This window comes from Oenanthe melanoleuca, unplaced genomic scaffold (assembly GCF_029582105.1).
Source record: "Oenanthe melanoleuca isolate GR-GAL-2019-014 unplaced genomic scaffold, OMel1.0 S140, whole genome shotgun sequence".
Taxonomy (NCBI): Eukaryota; Metazoa; Chordata; class Aves; order Passeriformes; family Muscicapidae; genus Oenanthe; species Oenanthe melanoleuca.
Genome location: NW_026612789.1, coordinates 687 through 15948, shown reverse-complemented (window position 1 = coordinate 15948; position 15262 = coordinate 687). Strand labels below are relative to the sequence as shown.

Here is a 15262-nt window from a genome sequence, read left to right as displayed (position 1 = left end):
GTTCAGCTCCAGGAACCTCCTGTCTTAGGTTGATTGTTTCACTTTTTTAAAATTACAGACACCTAGTTCTCACCCTTTCTCTACTCCCTGGATTAAGATCCAGATATAGCTACCCAGCCCCTGTCTTTCACAGTCTTCTTTTCAGGATTAATTTTCCTTCTTAATGTCCTTGTATCTTCTCTATTGTTATGTGTTTATATACTCTCTGAACTGCTTGGTTTTCTAAGCCAGACAAACAAGCAGCAATGACTATGTTAAATTTTTATGCCAAAACAGCTCAAAAGAGACAGCTAACAAAGAATACTGAAGATGTACTTGGTGCTCATAAGCACAATAATAGTAGCATACCTGAGATACACTCCCTCAAAATTAGTATTTCTGCTCTCCTATTTCCAATACACCACTAGTACAAAATTCAAGAATGTCAAACAAAAAACTTCATTAAAAAAACCCAACAGCAACATTTTTATTTCTACTACATAACATTTAACTTGCAATACAATTTGCATGTGTTGCTCTGACACTACAGGATTTTTTTCTGAGATGACTAAAACTTAAAATTTCTTGATTTAAAACAAGATACAACTTTTAAATTAAATATGCTAATTAATACATACACATTTAACCTGTTTATATGTATTACTAACTACTGAATTGATTATTCCCTTTTTCCCAAGACAATTATTTTCAAAAGTCTTATAAATGACAAACTGTTATCAGCATGAGAACAGGCTTACTAAAAGCAACCAAAAGAATTTTAAACTCAACTAAAAGTGCTTAAGTATGCTGCATATTTTAAAAACTGGAAAAACTACTTGGCATTTAAAACTAAACTAATTATGTTATTTGGGGCTATCAAGAATAACTGATATATGATAAATAAATAAATGATATAAATAAAATAAATGATCGGAAAAGTAAAATATCAGAAGTGATCTCCTCTTTCTTGACAGTTCTATTAATGCATTAAAAGAATAAACTGTTTTACTTGCGTTTTCTGTTTCAAATGGATGTAGATTAAATTTGAATAGAGTAAGAACTGGTTGAAACATTTTTAAATAAGAAGATTATTCACTTGATATTCATAGAAGATACTGTTGTTTGAATTGATCTTGACATGTCAGCAAATTCTGTTTCCCAGCATCTGGTAGTTGAGAGCTTTTGTTTTTCTGAGCACTTTTGCGTGTTCTGTTGGATATGTGGGCTGGAGTGTGTGCTTTTTGTTTTGATTTGTTTTTAATTTGAGAATACATTCAGCCTGCAGTAACATGCATATTAATCACAAAATTTTAAGATCACATATATTTCTTCAATTAAAGTTCAAGTTAATGCATTTAAAAGACAGGTTTGATACAGCTTTCTACAAAGCCTTTTTATATGGCCTCTAAAAATATTTGCACCTTATTCTGACATACTTGCAATTAATCAATTAAATTATTTTTTACCATCATGGTTAAACTGTTATATATTTTGAAATACTTTATGACACAGAAAGAATAATCAAATATTTGATTTGTGTTAGCAATTGAGGAAAATAATTTTAAAATGTTTGTTACTGGGATGAATATATGAAAAAGACATGTTTCCTTGGAATCTGGGCTTTTTTTTTTTTCTTTCTTTTTTTTTTTTTTTTTAATGCAGCAAGAGAACATGGATTTCCAGCTTCTCAGGAAAATTAAGTTTGCATACCAGCACAGAATATCCCCGGGACTTCACTCCGGAATACAACAGTTCGTACTTTCTTATCAGATTTCAAAGCATCCACAGCTTTTGACATCTACAGAGAAAAGGAGGAAGTGGAATAACCAAACACTTTTTAAAGTGCTTCATTCCAATATTTCACCTTTATGCTAAAAACTATTCTTTTCACTTACCATTTTTACAAGATTTTTGCTAAGTGCATTCTTGGCATGAGATCTGTTTAATCCAAGCACCACAATTCCTGGAGGGGAAGAAAGATCACATTATTGTTACAATGTACTGAAATATGTGTCACCTATGTAAATTATTATTATTTTGAAATTATACAAAAGGCATTGAGGACTGAAAAAAATGTTAGTGTAATCACTATCGAGTTTCTGAAAGAAAATAAACTGATTTATTATTCTCAATACTCAACAGAAATTACACTTACTTTAAGAACAAAAATATGGCCCTAACATCTTCATGTGAAAACAGTGCTTACAAAGGTTGAATGTAGAATTTCAAGGTACATGCACACATTTGATGTTTAAGCATGAAGTGCTGACACGCAATCAGGAAAATGCTTAATTGTAAAGCATGTACTTCCATATTTAGAGAGCCTATCTCCAGAGACTTCTTAAAGCATGAAGTGCTACCAGAGCAAAGACCAGCAACTCCGATACAGGTAAAAGAACTCATAAACATAGAAAGAATGCCACCAATGGGAAACACATACTTTTGTTCAAAAAGGAACAAAATCAAACAAAAATTCTCCCCTGAAACACTAAAATCAAGCTCAGTGCTTGGTACATGGTTCCAAAGACACATTCACAGCTCCCTTAGTCCAGTTACAGATCAGTTGTCTAACTGACTGATTACCTGTGCATTGATTTGAATGTTGCGGCAGAAACAAAAATTGTCTTTATTTTGCACTCCTCACCTTAACAGGCATGATTATCAAAGAGGAAAATTCGGAAAAGTCTATTTTGGTAATCCCTAAGTTTATCACAACTGTAGCAACCATTTATACGATTACTGCTGGAACCCAACACAATCGCCTGAGTTCGAAACTTACCCTGCCCTGGTAACATTTTATCAATCAGGACTTTTTATGCAGACAATGCAAGGATGAGGGGGAAAAAAGGACTAGGGCAGGACTAGGAATGAAAGGCAGAAAGGGAGCTCCATGTCAAACAAAAATGCCCTCAGTATTGCCATCAACGTACAATATAAAAAAACAAAATTCCAAAAACTCAGTGTTTGCCCAGGTGATTACTTCTTCACCACTCAGCTTTGAATGTACAATCTGTATGTGATCCTGCTCTTGTAGCCTTCCTTGTCATCTCAGTGAATACTGTTTCTTCCATTTTCTGGAAAACCTGTCCTCACTTAGGACTGACCCATTAGTGTTCGAGCTCCCTTCCTCTCCTTCCTCCTGAATGTATGTTGCACATACATGCACACAAGACAAGATTTAAAAGAGCTCCTGCTCCTTCCACAGTTACCAATTTGAAGACAGTCTTCCATTTGCTAGCTACCACTCTCAAAATCTGAACAAAAATAGTGTGCATGCCTTTCTTGCTCTTAAGGTACTGTCAATTGCTAAGCACAGATATCCCCTAAAAGGGGAGTGGAGCCAGGTCAGCCCAAATTAACTTCATTCCCTTGTTCTACTAGCCTGAATTCCCATGTTTATCATACGGCTGGAGATACTCACACAGGACCGCCTGCAAAGGTCGTTACTCAGCACTTAGTGTTTGATCTGTTTATATTCTGTTAAGCAAAAAGGAGTGGAGCTGCAGCACATTTTTTCAGCTGTTACAACTTCTTCTCCAGGAGGAGGATCACTCCAAATTCAAATACTCCATATGTTCAACACAAGTAGATTAGGCAAAAGTATCAGTGCACATTAAAGCATAAAAAAGACCCTTCACTCTGATTTCACTTTGATTTTCAGGCACTCCAAATCCCACACTTTAATAAACTAGAGATGCTATTATCCTAAACCATACTTCAGTCAGAAAATAGAGTCCTTTTCAGAAGGACTCTATTATACCTAATGGCAATGACGCTTAATGACACTTGAATTTTTCTTCTCCCCACTGAAGCCCAAAGACTGCTACTCTATCACCAACAACAGTGTTTTCAAAAGGAAGCTCCAGTTAACATTAAAGCACTTGAAAGATTTTTTCCTACAAACGAATGATCCTTGAAGATAAATTATACAAGTCAATTTTTGCTTGGCAGTGTCAGATCAAGTAATCTATCATTTCTGCTTCCTTCTACAGAAGTAAAAGATAAAGATGGCACCCACTCAGTTGTTTTCATTTAAGTATAAAAAAAATATGAAGCAAGAATGTCAAGAGGAAAAGGATACCTAGAAGGTATCCTTGCAAGGGATACCTAAATATTGCAGTGATATATATACAAAACACAGTTAGAGTCACATTTGAATCGTTTTTGTTCTGATATGCCATTAATACGAGATCTGAACATCCTGAGGATGAAGGGACCTTGAAGATCACCTAGTCCCAAGTCCTCTGCAGGGACACCTTGCACTAGACCAGGTTATCCAGAGGCCTGTCCAACCTGGCCTTGAACACTACCAGAGACAGGGTATCCACAGCTTCTCTGAGCAATCAGTTTCAATCCTTAAGAGTAAAGAATTTCTCCCCAATATCTAAACTAAACCTGCTCTCTTTCAGTTTAAAGTCCCTCCCTACGTTTCTTACAGGTTTCCTTCAGAAAATGGAATGTCACAGTAGGCCCACCCCGAAGCTTAATCTTCAGGATGAAAAATCCCAATTTCCTCAGGCTTTTTTCACAGGAAAGGTACTCAATCCCTCTAATCATATTCATGGCTCCTCTGGGCTCACTCCAGCAGTTCCATGTCCTTCCTGTGCTGGTACCCCAGGGCTGGATGCAGGGTTCCAGCTGGGGTCTCACAGAGCAGAGCAGAGGGGCAGAATCCCCTCCCTCCCCTGCTGCCCACGCTGCTCTGGATGCAGCCCAGGACACGTTTGGTTTCTGTGCTGGGAGTGCCCATGGCTGGGTCATGTCCAGCCTCTCACCCACAGCGCCCCCAAGTCCTTCTCACAGGGCTGCTCTGATCTGTTCATCCCACAGCCTGGGCTGGGACCAGAGGTTGCTATTACCCAGTTGCATCAGCTTGTACTTGGCCTTGTTAAAGTTCATGAGATTTCCATGGACTCACTTCCCAAGCTTGTCCAGGTCCCTCTGGATGGCCTCCTGTCCTTCAGATGTATCAACTGCACCACTCAGCTCAGTGTCATCTGAAAATCTGCTGAAGGTGAACTCAATCCCTTCATTTACATCATCGATGAAGATACTTGTCACTGACATCCATTAGGACCCTGAGCCATTGACCACTACACTCTGGATGCCACCATCCAATCAACTTCTCATCCACTGAACAGTCCATCCATTAAATTCATCTCCCTCCACTTTAGAAAGAAGGCTGTTGTGAGGAACTCTGCAAAAGGCTTTCCAGAAGTCCAGATAAATGACAACTGTAGCCATTCCCTTGACCACTGATGGAGTGAACTTCATCATTCAAGGCCACTGAGTTGGTCAGGCAGGACTTGCCCTTGGTGAAGCTGTGCTGGTTGTCTTGAATCACCTCCCTGTCCTCCATGTGTTTTAGCACAGCTTCCAAGAGGATGTGTTCCATGACTCTTCCAGGCATAGAGGTGATGCTCAGGGGTCACTAGTTCCCAAGCTCTAGCTTTCTGCCTCTTTTAAAGATGAGTACAGTGTTTCCCCTTTTCCAGTCACGAGGGACTTGACCTGACTACTGTGACTTTTCAATAATACCTGTTATATTGCCATCTGAAACATGCAATCATGATTCATTCTTCCTAGAGCACACACACACACACACACACACACACACACACACACATATATATATATATGCTTTCCAAAATCTTTTAAAATAAACTGTTTGAAAAATCTACAAGTGAAAGAAAAGATATTAAAAAGTAATCACTAGTCAATGTAAGTAGAAATAAGTAGTAGTAATAGCAGTAGTAGTATTTGCTTTGTTTGTGTATCTGTATGGTATCAAAAATATGACAGATCTCCTAAGAAGGAATAAGCTAATATAATGCACATAATGCTAAACTCAATATTAAGGTCATAGTTTTTCCAAGGAGTTATCCCCACATTATTTCTGGGATAAACTTTAGCACATAATGTGCATCTATTAAAAAAACATCTGCATACTGAAAACTAACTTCATCTTAACTGGCTAGGCTTTCCAAGAGACAATTCCCAGCGTTGTCTAGTATAAGCAGCAATATTCCTGTATACCACTTTCCTAGCCAACCACTAGAGGCAAAGCATATGTAAATGTACAATATGTTCTCTACTTAGAAGCTGCCCCTGACAAAGAGAAAGCAGCCTGTGGTATAATTCTAAGTGTTTAAGAGAAAAAATAGCAAAGAAAGTTACATTATAAAAGTTATATGATAAAAATGAAAGTTATATTATAAAATGAAAGCATAGTAAAAGCAGTGTCTTCTACCGAAATAAGGATACATATGTATCTGGAAGACAGCTTCAAAAGATCTGTAAATTCCCAGAAACATCCTGGCTTCATAGCATACACTAAATTTAATATTGGAATAAAGCGAAGAGATTAGACACTGGTTTAACTGCTGTTTGTATCAGCACACAGGAAATCTTTTAGTAATGTTTTATATCTCTTTTACCTTGCATATTTTAGAGATCAAAATATTCATCCTCAATGTTTAGTAGAAATACATTTAAATGGTTACTTAAAAATTAATCTTGTCTTTAAACCAATATTAGTCAATTTGTCAGTGTTTAAAAGATTCACTATATCTGCATATAAAGTACTTGCAGAATTTTTAAAATTTATTTTATTATTTATTTGCATTAAACACATATACACGTAATTTTCCATAATTTAAAAAAAAAAAAAAAATTGTCTGATTATGCTTTGAAAAATGGAAGGAGGATCAAAGTAAGTTATTTTTAAGCCTGTTTCACTTAACTACTCAGATAAACCAAGGCAGACAAGTGGACTTGGATGTTTATTATTCTAAAGTAGTTTCTTAAGCAAAACAGGAACATATGGTGAATATATCATGCACAATTCTGGTGGCTTTCATTAATCATCTTATCAAGAAGTTTTTAAGTGAAAAATCACACAGACGTGCACTGACCACCACTTTTTAAAAGCACCAAAACACTCTTCAAATCCCATATCTGAGCCTCTTTCATCTCTAAATTCTGATTTAACTTTTTTCCACACTTTGTAAATTAGTAGATCTCGCCTGCTTAGCCCTGCTTTAAACACAGCACAGGACAAGGAAGTTTTTCCAATTATCAGCTAGCTATCAGTTTCCAAACTCTGAGCAAACAACTTTAACCAATACTGATTTGTTTTTGCCCATTCCACATACAATAAAATTCTGACTGATGAAGACCAAAAGCTGTCTTACTCTAAACTGAACCAAAACTAGCTGGGAAATTTGACCATAAGGATCATTCCAGTGTAAAATCTAAATTTTATAAATATTTTTATGGCATTCCAGTAAGTGACACTGCAACACCAGAATCAACACTAAAAAGATATTTCTCCCAATTGCACCTATAACTTAAAAATCGAAAGCACTAAGTTCATTTAAATTTGTAATGGGATTGCTAATGCAATTTGGCTAAGTTCTGAAATGTCAACAGCCATAATATATTTCAGTTAGTGATGATCAAATAGAATCTCAAATAAAGTATAATATATATACTTAATTTTAAAAAACTAACACACTGACAGTCCTATTTATGCAGAGAAAATTGACACTAAGAGCTTCATACGTTGCAACATGGACAGAATATACAGTTATTTTTCAATCACATTCTTCAAAAATCTCACACCTTTAGTGTGAGTTCTAGTTCAGATGTCACATGTGGAAGCTGGAAAACCTTGAGTTAGAATTTCAAAAACCATCTTTGCAAATATAGTCTCATTTTAGTCCATGTTTAACAACTTCCCAAGACCTGGTGTATGCAAATCCCATGGAAGTGATATGAAGCCAAACAGTCTGCTACTTTGCCTACAGGCAAAGATTTGTCTAGTGCTATGAGACGTGCCTATACGTGAGGCAGTGCAGCCAGTTTGCCATCCTCCCCAGTACTCACAACACATCCCTTTCTGAGCAACATGGAAATACTAGGCATGTGCAAGAGCACAACTACAGCATCAACAAGCACGTGTGTGCCATAAACGGCAGTCAGAGAACAGGGTCTGACCCTTTGTGGAGTCAAGAACGATGGAACGGGATGGTGTGATGAGGCCATGGGGGCACCAAAGCAGCATTTCAGAAAGTCTAGAACATGAAATGGTAAATCAAGGAATGGCAGGGTAGAAAAGAGCAAGAAAGACCACAGGAATGTTTATAGAGCTGGTGTCCTCATTCAGCAGAGCTATTACATGCTGTAAGCAGATAAATATAGATGAACTTGGCATACAAGGTAAGGAGGAGGGTGCGTGGTAGCACTACAGGGAGGAAGCAGAGCCATGTTTCTTTTGCAGAAATCCTGCCTGCTCTTTGTGCTGCTGAAGAAGGCATATGAAGTTTATGTCTCTTTCTGGCTTATTTCTACATCCTTGGTACATTTTCGTAACAGTGTTTGCTTCTATGTCCTTCTGAAAGACAATACCAAAGAAAATTCCTTCTGCTTAAGGGAATTCATTAATTAAAAATACAATGATTGAATCCTTCCTTATAATAGTGACAGTTGCTTTAACATTAGAAATATTATCTTCACTTTTGGGATGTTAGATTACATATTCAGTAAGAAACACTTTCATAACATTACAAAAACAATGATTCCCAGCTGATTCAACAGCTGGAACACACTGCCTTATTGTATGTTTGTTGTGTAATAGAAGTAAAAGTTGAGTGCTATGTAAGATCGTTATATTTTCTAACACTTCTTGGTAAAGCACAAAATAAATAAGGAAAAAAACTCTTCTAACATTTCACAACTCTTCCTTGCTCCTGTCTTGTCTCTTCCTTAAAATAATCCTAAAAAAAATCTGAATATATGTTTTAAACTAATTCCAAGTTCCACAGTTGACTGGAAAGGGCTAAAGTAGTGCATTTTAAAGGAAGTGAAAGAGTTCAGAACAAAACTACAAGGCAGAAGAAAATGTGAGGATCAGATTACATCATCTTTACTATCAATCCTAAATGAATGTCCTCAGATGAAAGCACAATATCAGTTTTCCCCTGAAAAAGAAAGAATACTCTTCTAAGCCTCATACTAAAATTCTAAGTTACATGTCTGTGTATGTATACAAATCTATGTACAGGCATACTCAACTCATGGGCATTTGCCTTAACTGGCAGCAGGTCTGAAATGGCTGAGTTAATGTGCTCAAAGATGTAAACTAAACTGTGCATATATTCTCCATATAAAGAGATTAATGCACTGCAGATAATCAAAACCCTGTACTATGGCCCTCTCCATAAAAGCAGGTATAACATCATGGCTATAAATATAAACGCTCAGGAACAGAGTTTGCACTTACTTCTTCTCTACCATTCCTAGTCCTGCAGTATCCACAGGAGAAAAAAGTGACAAACACCAAAGTGGAACACCTCCAGAATCTGGTAAGCACCACATCAGAAGAGGAAGTACAAGGTGTCTGTGCTGTGAATCACTGGCTGCAGGTCACTAAGGAGCACAGATTTTCTTGATTTAACCAGGTGAGTTAAAATAAGACTCTTGGTATAGTTGAGTAGAACACGGTGGGTAGTAGTTGACAATACTAAAAGCAAGGAGGAGGATGAGACAGTTATTAGGAAAGTGGCATGAGATAATGCTGAAGCCATACCTTCCAGCAAAATGATTCTAGAAGTTTGCCACTAAACTTCATGTTCTCACAATTAGAGTGGCTAACAAATGCCAGCTGAGAGAGATGTACCTTGCAAACACAGTACATACGCTGCAGTACTCTGGAAAAGAAGAGTGATGCTGTTGACACACCTCAAGGATAGGATGTCACCCACAGCAACCCAGACAAGCTTGTGAACTGGGCCCATGGGATTCTTAAGAGGTTGAACAAAACCAAGTGCAAGGTGATGCAACTGGGTCAGGACAAGCCCCAGTATTAACCCACGCTTGGGATGAACAGATCAGAGCAGCCCTGTGAGAAGGACCTGGAGGTGCTGGTGGGTGAGAGGCTGGACATGACCCAGCCATGGGCACTCCCAGCACAGAAACCAAACGTGTCCTGGGCTGCATCCAGAGCAGCGTGGGCAGCAGGGGAGGGAGGGGATTCTGCCCCTCTGCTCTGCTCTGTGAGACCCCAGCTGGAACCCTGCATCCAGCTCTGGGGTCCCAGCACAGGAAGGACATGGAACTGCTGGAGTGAGCCCAGAACGGGGACACCAGGATGATGAGAAGAATGGAACACCTCTCCTATAAAGAAAAGCTGACAGTATTGGAACTGTTCAATGTAGAAATGAGAAAGCTTTGAAGTGAATTCATTGTGGCCTTCCAGCACCTGAAGTGAACCTACATAAAAGATGAGGCAAGATTATTTACAAGGGCATGTAGAAACAGGACAAGGTGGAATGGGTTCAAATTGAAAGAGAATAGGTCTCGATTAGATAACAGGAGGAAAATCTTTATTGTGGGGGTAGTGAGGCACCGGAATAGGTTGCCCATAGAAGCTGTGGATGTCCCGTTCCTGGAGGTGTTCAAGGCCAGGCTGGACAGGGTTCTAAGCAAATCTGGTCTAGTACGAGGTGTTCCTGCCCACTGCGGAGGAGGGAGAACCAGACGGTATTCAAGGCCCTTTCGAATCCAAACCGTTCTACGACGCGGTGAAGAGCCAAGAGGGACCAAGCTGACCCAGTTCTGTCACGGCCATGCCGACAGCTCCCAGCACCCCGCGACGCCACCCGGCCGCGGCGACAGGGAGGAGGAGGAGCCACCGCCCTCTGACCGCCCCTCGCCGCCGGCAGCACCCCAGGGCCGCCCTTTCCCTGCCCCGCAGGGGTCACCCAGGCCGGGCCGGGACAGCGGGTGCACAGCCGCCTTCCCCTCGTTACCTTTGTGCTCATCATCCAGGTACCGGACGCGCAGCTCCTCCTCTTCCTTCGCCTGGGAGCCGTAGCTCCTCCCGGCCGAGGGGAGAGCGGCGGCGGCGACGCCTCCCCGCAGCGGGGGTGCGCGGTGGCAGGTCCGGCCGAGGGCGGCGGAGGTCGCGGCGGCTGCGGCTGCGAGCCTGAGCCGGGCGCGCAGGAGGCCGAGCCCGCCCAGCGCCGCCGCCATCGCTGCTGCCGGCGCCGCCTCAGCCTCTGGCGGCCCCGGCCCCGGTGCCGCCGCCCACGTGACCGGCTGCGGCACGCACGGGCGCCGCTCCCCCTCCCCTCCGCAGCCCTCCCCGCGCCGCCGCCGCCGCCCGGGCCGCGGGGAGGGCAGGCTCGGCGCGGCTGGTGCTCGGAGCTGGAAAAGGCTCCTCGGCCACGGAGAGCTGAGACTTGGCAGAAAAACCAGCCCCATGCCGGGCGTAAGAAACAGCGTGGGCAGCAGGGCAAGGGGAGGGATTCTGCCCTCTGGTCCGCTCTGGTGAGACCGCACCTGGAGCCCTGCATCCAGCCCTGGGGTCCCCAAGAGCAGAAAGACTTGAAACTGATGAAGGAGATGCAGACGAGGCCATAAAGGTGGTAAGGAGGCTGGAGCACCTCCCCTACAAAGACTGGCGGAGGGAGCTGTGGCTGGTGAAGAGAAGGAGAAAAGAAGGTTGTGTGGAGACCCCATAGCAACCTTCCAGTGTCTGAAGGGAAGTTGAACAGGATCTGTAGTGACAGGGCAAGCAGAATTAAGAGAGGAAATTTAGGTGAGATTTTGGGAGGAAATCTTTCACTGTGACAGGTGCCCAGGGTAGCCGTGGGTGCCCCAGCCCTCCCAGCACTGAAGTGGAAGAAGGCCTTGAGCAACATGGTCTAGTGGGAGATGTCTCTGCCTATGGCATGAGAAGGGGCTAGGGACAGGATGATCTTTAAAGTCCATTCCAACCTCTTGACCTTTTGTGATTCTCACACGCAGCGTGAAATATGCAGGTGCTTGGACAAATTTCTGACTGGTAGAAGCAGATGTTTAGTTTCATCAGGGCTTCATGATACTGCTGAAGTTGTGCAGCACACTTATTTGCAGTGGACTTGAGAACATCCCACCTTAGGCAGTGTGCTCAGGCTCTGTTGTGCTGTGTGTAGTGGCACCAGAATGAACACTCATGAATTCTGCAGCACTTGCTTCTTCCTCCACATCAGCCATGGCCAGACTTGGTTGTGGCATCAACACTGAACAAAGAAGGGAGCTATGGTCAATAACAGAAACCAGGTAACACATGGTTCTGTATGCTGCGATAAAAGGCTGCTTGGATTGGCCATCCTCCTGTTTTGAGGCGCTCAGAATTAACATTGTGTTGCAGAGCTAAGGATCAAATTAATATGCCTTGGTATTTAGAGTTGGTTTTAGGTCTCTAAGCAACAGTGCCTTCCATGGACACCAACAGACATACCAGCATGAAACAAGTCAAACAATAAAAGCAGTAACAATGGAGGTAGCAGGTAATTGCTATGTTTTCTTGTAAATTCACACAATTCAAGACTGCTATGGCCTGTTTCAAAACGGCTGAAGTTTCAGCAATCCATGTGTCAATACCATAGCAATTTAGTTGAGCCAGAATATGCATTAGATATAAAAGAAGTTGACTTGTTTCCTCACACAGGACCTTGCAACGGTTGTTGTAACAGCAATTAATGCAGGTAAGAAATGAGGCTCTTAAATCTGTTAAGTTTGTCTTCTTCAAGTTTATTTCCTTCAAATGAGGCTTTGAGAACTGAAAACATGCCTTTGAGCCACTGCCTGCCATTTTCATAATTCAGTGTTACTTAATCATGGGAATAAAGTTGTACTGCCTCTGAGCAGAGCTCTGATAGAGCCATTTTGGTTGTTGTTTCAGAAAACTAGCTACTGCATTCCTTCATGCGGTTGCTCAGCAGCTCCTCCATGCCTTCCTTCTGGAGAAATGAAAGTCTAAAAATAATGTCCTATTTGTTCTTGTGGAGCACCATGAAGGGCAAATGTGTGTGTAGGGGGCGTGGAATAGGCAGACCATTGCCTTGCATTTATTATGTTTTGCTATTTAAACAGGGCAATAGCTTATGATGCACAGCTCTTTCCAGTAGAGCCTGCAGTATGCCAAAGAGAAGAAAGAAATAAAGAAGTTTTGTTTGCAGTTGAAGAACATTTTAGTTTGTGAGAAGGAATTTTAGAATGTCATATCCAATTACATCAATGGAAACGGAGAGGCAGCACTATTCTAAAAGATGCAGAAGATAAAAAGGCACTAAGAGCAGAACTAAATTCACTGCTGCATCGTAATGTTGCCTTGAAGCCGAAGGCAGGCCTTTAGTCATGTGCAGTGGTTCCCAGACTGAAGGACTAGTGAATACACGTCTAAGCAGAGGTCAGTAAGTGCAGTCAAGCCAACGGATTCATCTCCCTTGTAGAAACACACAGTCATTTTAAAAACAAATTTTAGAAATTCAATTTTCTTTTACATGCCACTGTCTGACTTTACTTCTTTGTGTAAGAAGTAAAAAGTAAATTTTATTTCTAATTATTTTTTCTCTATTAATCTGTAAGACTGCATGATAAGGTATGCATTTATGCATGGTTTATTGCAGTTATTTAATACTACACTGCATTTTGTAACACTATATGTTCAATTCCTCCCATTCCCTGGTATGCAAGCATAATTTAGGACTCAGATGAAAGCAAAGTTTTCCATATTCTCTTGTTCCTTGCAGTAAACTGTAGTTTACTTCTAAAACACAGCTTTGAAGTCATAGTAGTACATGGAGAGATAAAGTATGCTGACATGGAGATTATTATTTAAAGATATATCCTAATTTTAAAAAATTGAGCAACTGGGAGACAATTGCAACTAACTACCTAAATAACATATCACACTGCTTGGTAGCTGGATTGCTGATACACACAGAAATCCAAATATTGATACTTGGTGATGGGCAAAATAAACTGATTATAATAAATCTTGACTCAGCCTTCCTTATGTCCACAGAAGCAGTGGATGAAAATAGAACCAGTGTAGATAGAGAATAGCTTACCAAATTCTGTGTACTGAGCTGTAACTTTAAGTGCAGTCCCTCAGTCACTGTCTAATCCAAGGGGAAAAATTTGAAGGTCCTTCATCCTAATGAGTTACATTTGGAGTTGCCTTGGAAAGCCCATTTACATCAGGTTACAGGTTCTCACGGTGTACAGGTGAAACTGACAGGTGAAACATGCAGCCCCTTTTGTAGCTTGATTAAGGTTTTTATTTGATAATGTAATCTGGAGGGGGCAGTTGGGGCTTTGGGACAGCACAGCGCAGAGGTGCAGAAACTGGGAGACTGTTTATGTGGTTTGTGGAGAGGTTTCTTCATAATGCTGTTCTGCATGCGTTGGTGCAGGGCACCTGCCATGCTTCATTTTCTAGAGGAACAATCTCACTGTTAATTAGGTATAAGAGAAGCATGTGGTCTCTAAACTTTAGATCTAAATTAAGTACCTAAAACCAAAGAGTGTGAAAATATTTGTGGATGTTCAGTTAGGGATCTAGTGCTAGTAAAAATGCTAATAAATCATTTGAAATGAGACAGAAAAATAATTACATGTATATTTGTATAATATGCAGTTTTACATTGAACAATGAAAGGGGTTCAGACAGTATGTACAATGAAGCAGGAATACATGCAAGGAATCTCACCTATTGCTAAGTTGCTTTAATTTTCTTGTATTGATGCATGTAGATGAGGTGTAACAAATAGTTTCATTTTCTCTGACTGGGCATATTGTTGTCAATGGGTAAAGTGAAGAAGGAGCATGTTTTAGGAGAAAACTATAGCACCCAATTTTGGCTTTTCAAACTAAGTCCTTTGTCTGTCTTGCAAATTGAAAAGTAATTTTCTCTGTAAAGAGGCTGTGATATTTGAGAGAGAGATCCATCCTCTAGAGCTGGTTTGCAAAGTTTGTTTCAATTTCGCACCACCCACCAGAAGCATTTGTCTCTTCTAGCTTTCACAGTTTGCTTTTTATCAATAGCAGGATTTTTCTGATTATTGTGTTATGCAGTTAGCACACTTGCCTTTCCAATCTTGATTTTTAACTTTTTACAAAACCTTTTTGTTCTTTTAAAAGTGATAGTGATAGAGACATAGCCCTTGTTATGTATTTATTATTAGTAAGCATATAGCACACACAGCATGTTCCTTTTTTGGCACTGAGCCTGTTCAATATGTTTTCCAGGCAGCTGTTTCCTTAGATTGTCTATTTTCTTTCTTCTCAGTGCGGCTTTAAGACTGTAATGCCAAGATATAGGATGTTTTTACAATTTATTTTTTCTCATGAGGAATTACTCTTACTAAACTTAGTCTATTCAGGTATGCTTACAAGCTTGCTTACTTGGCACTTGCTACCCAGCTCCAGCACATGTTATTGAGAAATGTAC

General features: G+C 40.4%; 1 protein-coding gene across 1 annotated transcript in view; it reads right to left on the bottom strand.

Annotated features, from left to right (window-relative positions):
- The window catches only part of LOC130266672 (uncharacterized), a 39466-nt gene extending 27964 nt beyond the window's left edge, over positions 1-11502 (bottom strand). Inside the window, exons 1-3 of the mRNA XM_056515949.1 lie at positions 10791-11502; positions 1875-1942; positions 1690-1777 (exon numbers count right to left, since the gene is read on the bottom strand). Of these exons, the coding sequence (XP_056371924.1) occupies positions 1690-1777; positions 1875-1942; positions 10791-11502 (868 nt within the window). The remainder of the gene's footprint in view (positions 1-1689; positions 1778-1874; positions 1943-10790) is intronic.
- Positions 11503-15262: the final 3760 nt, after the last annotated feature.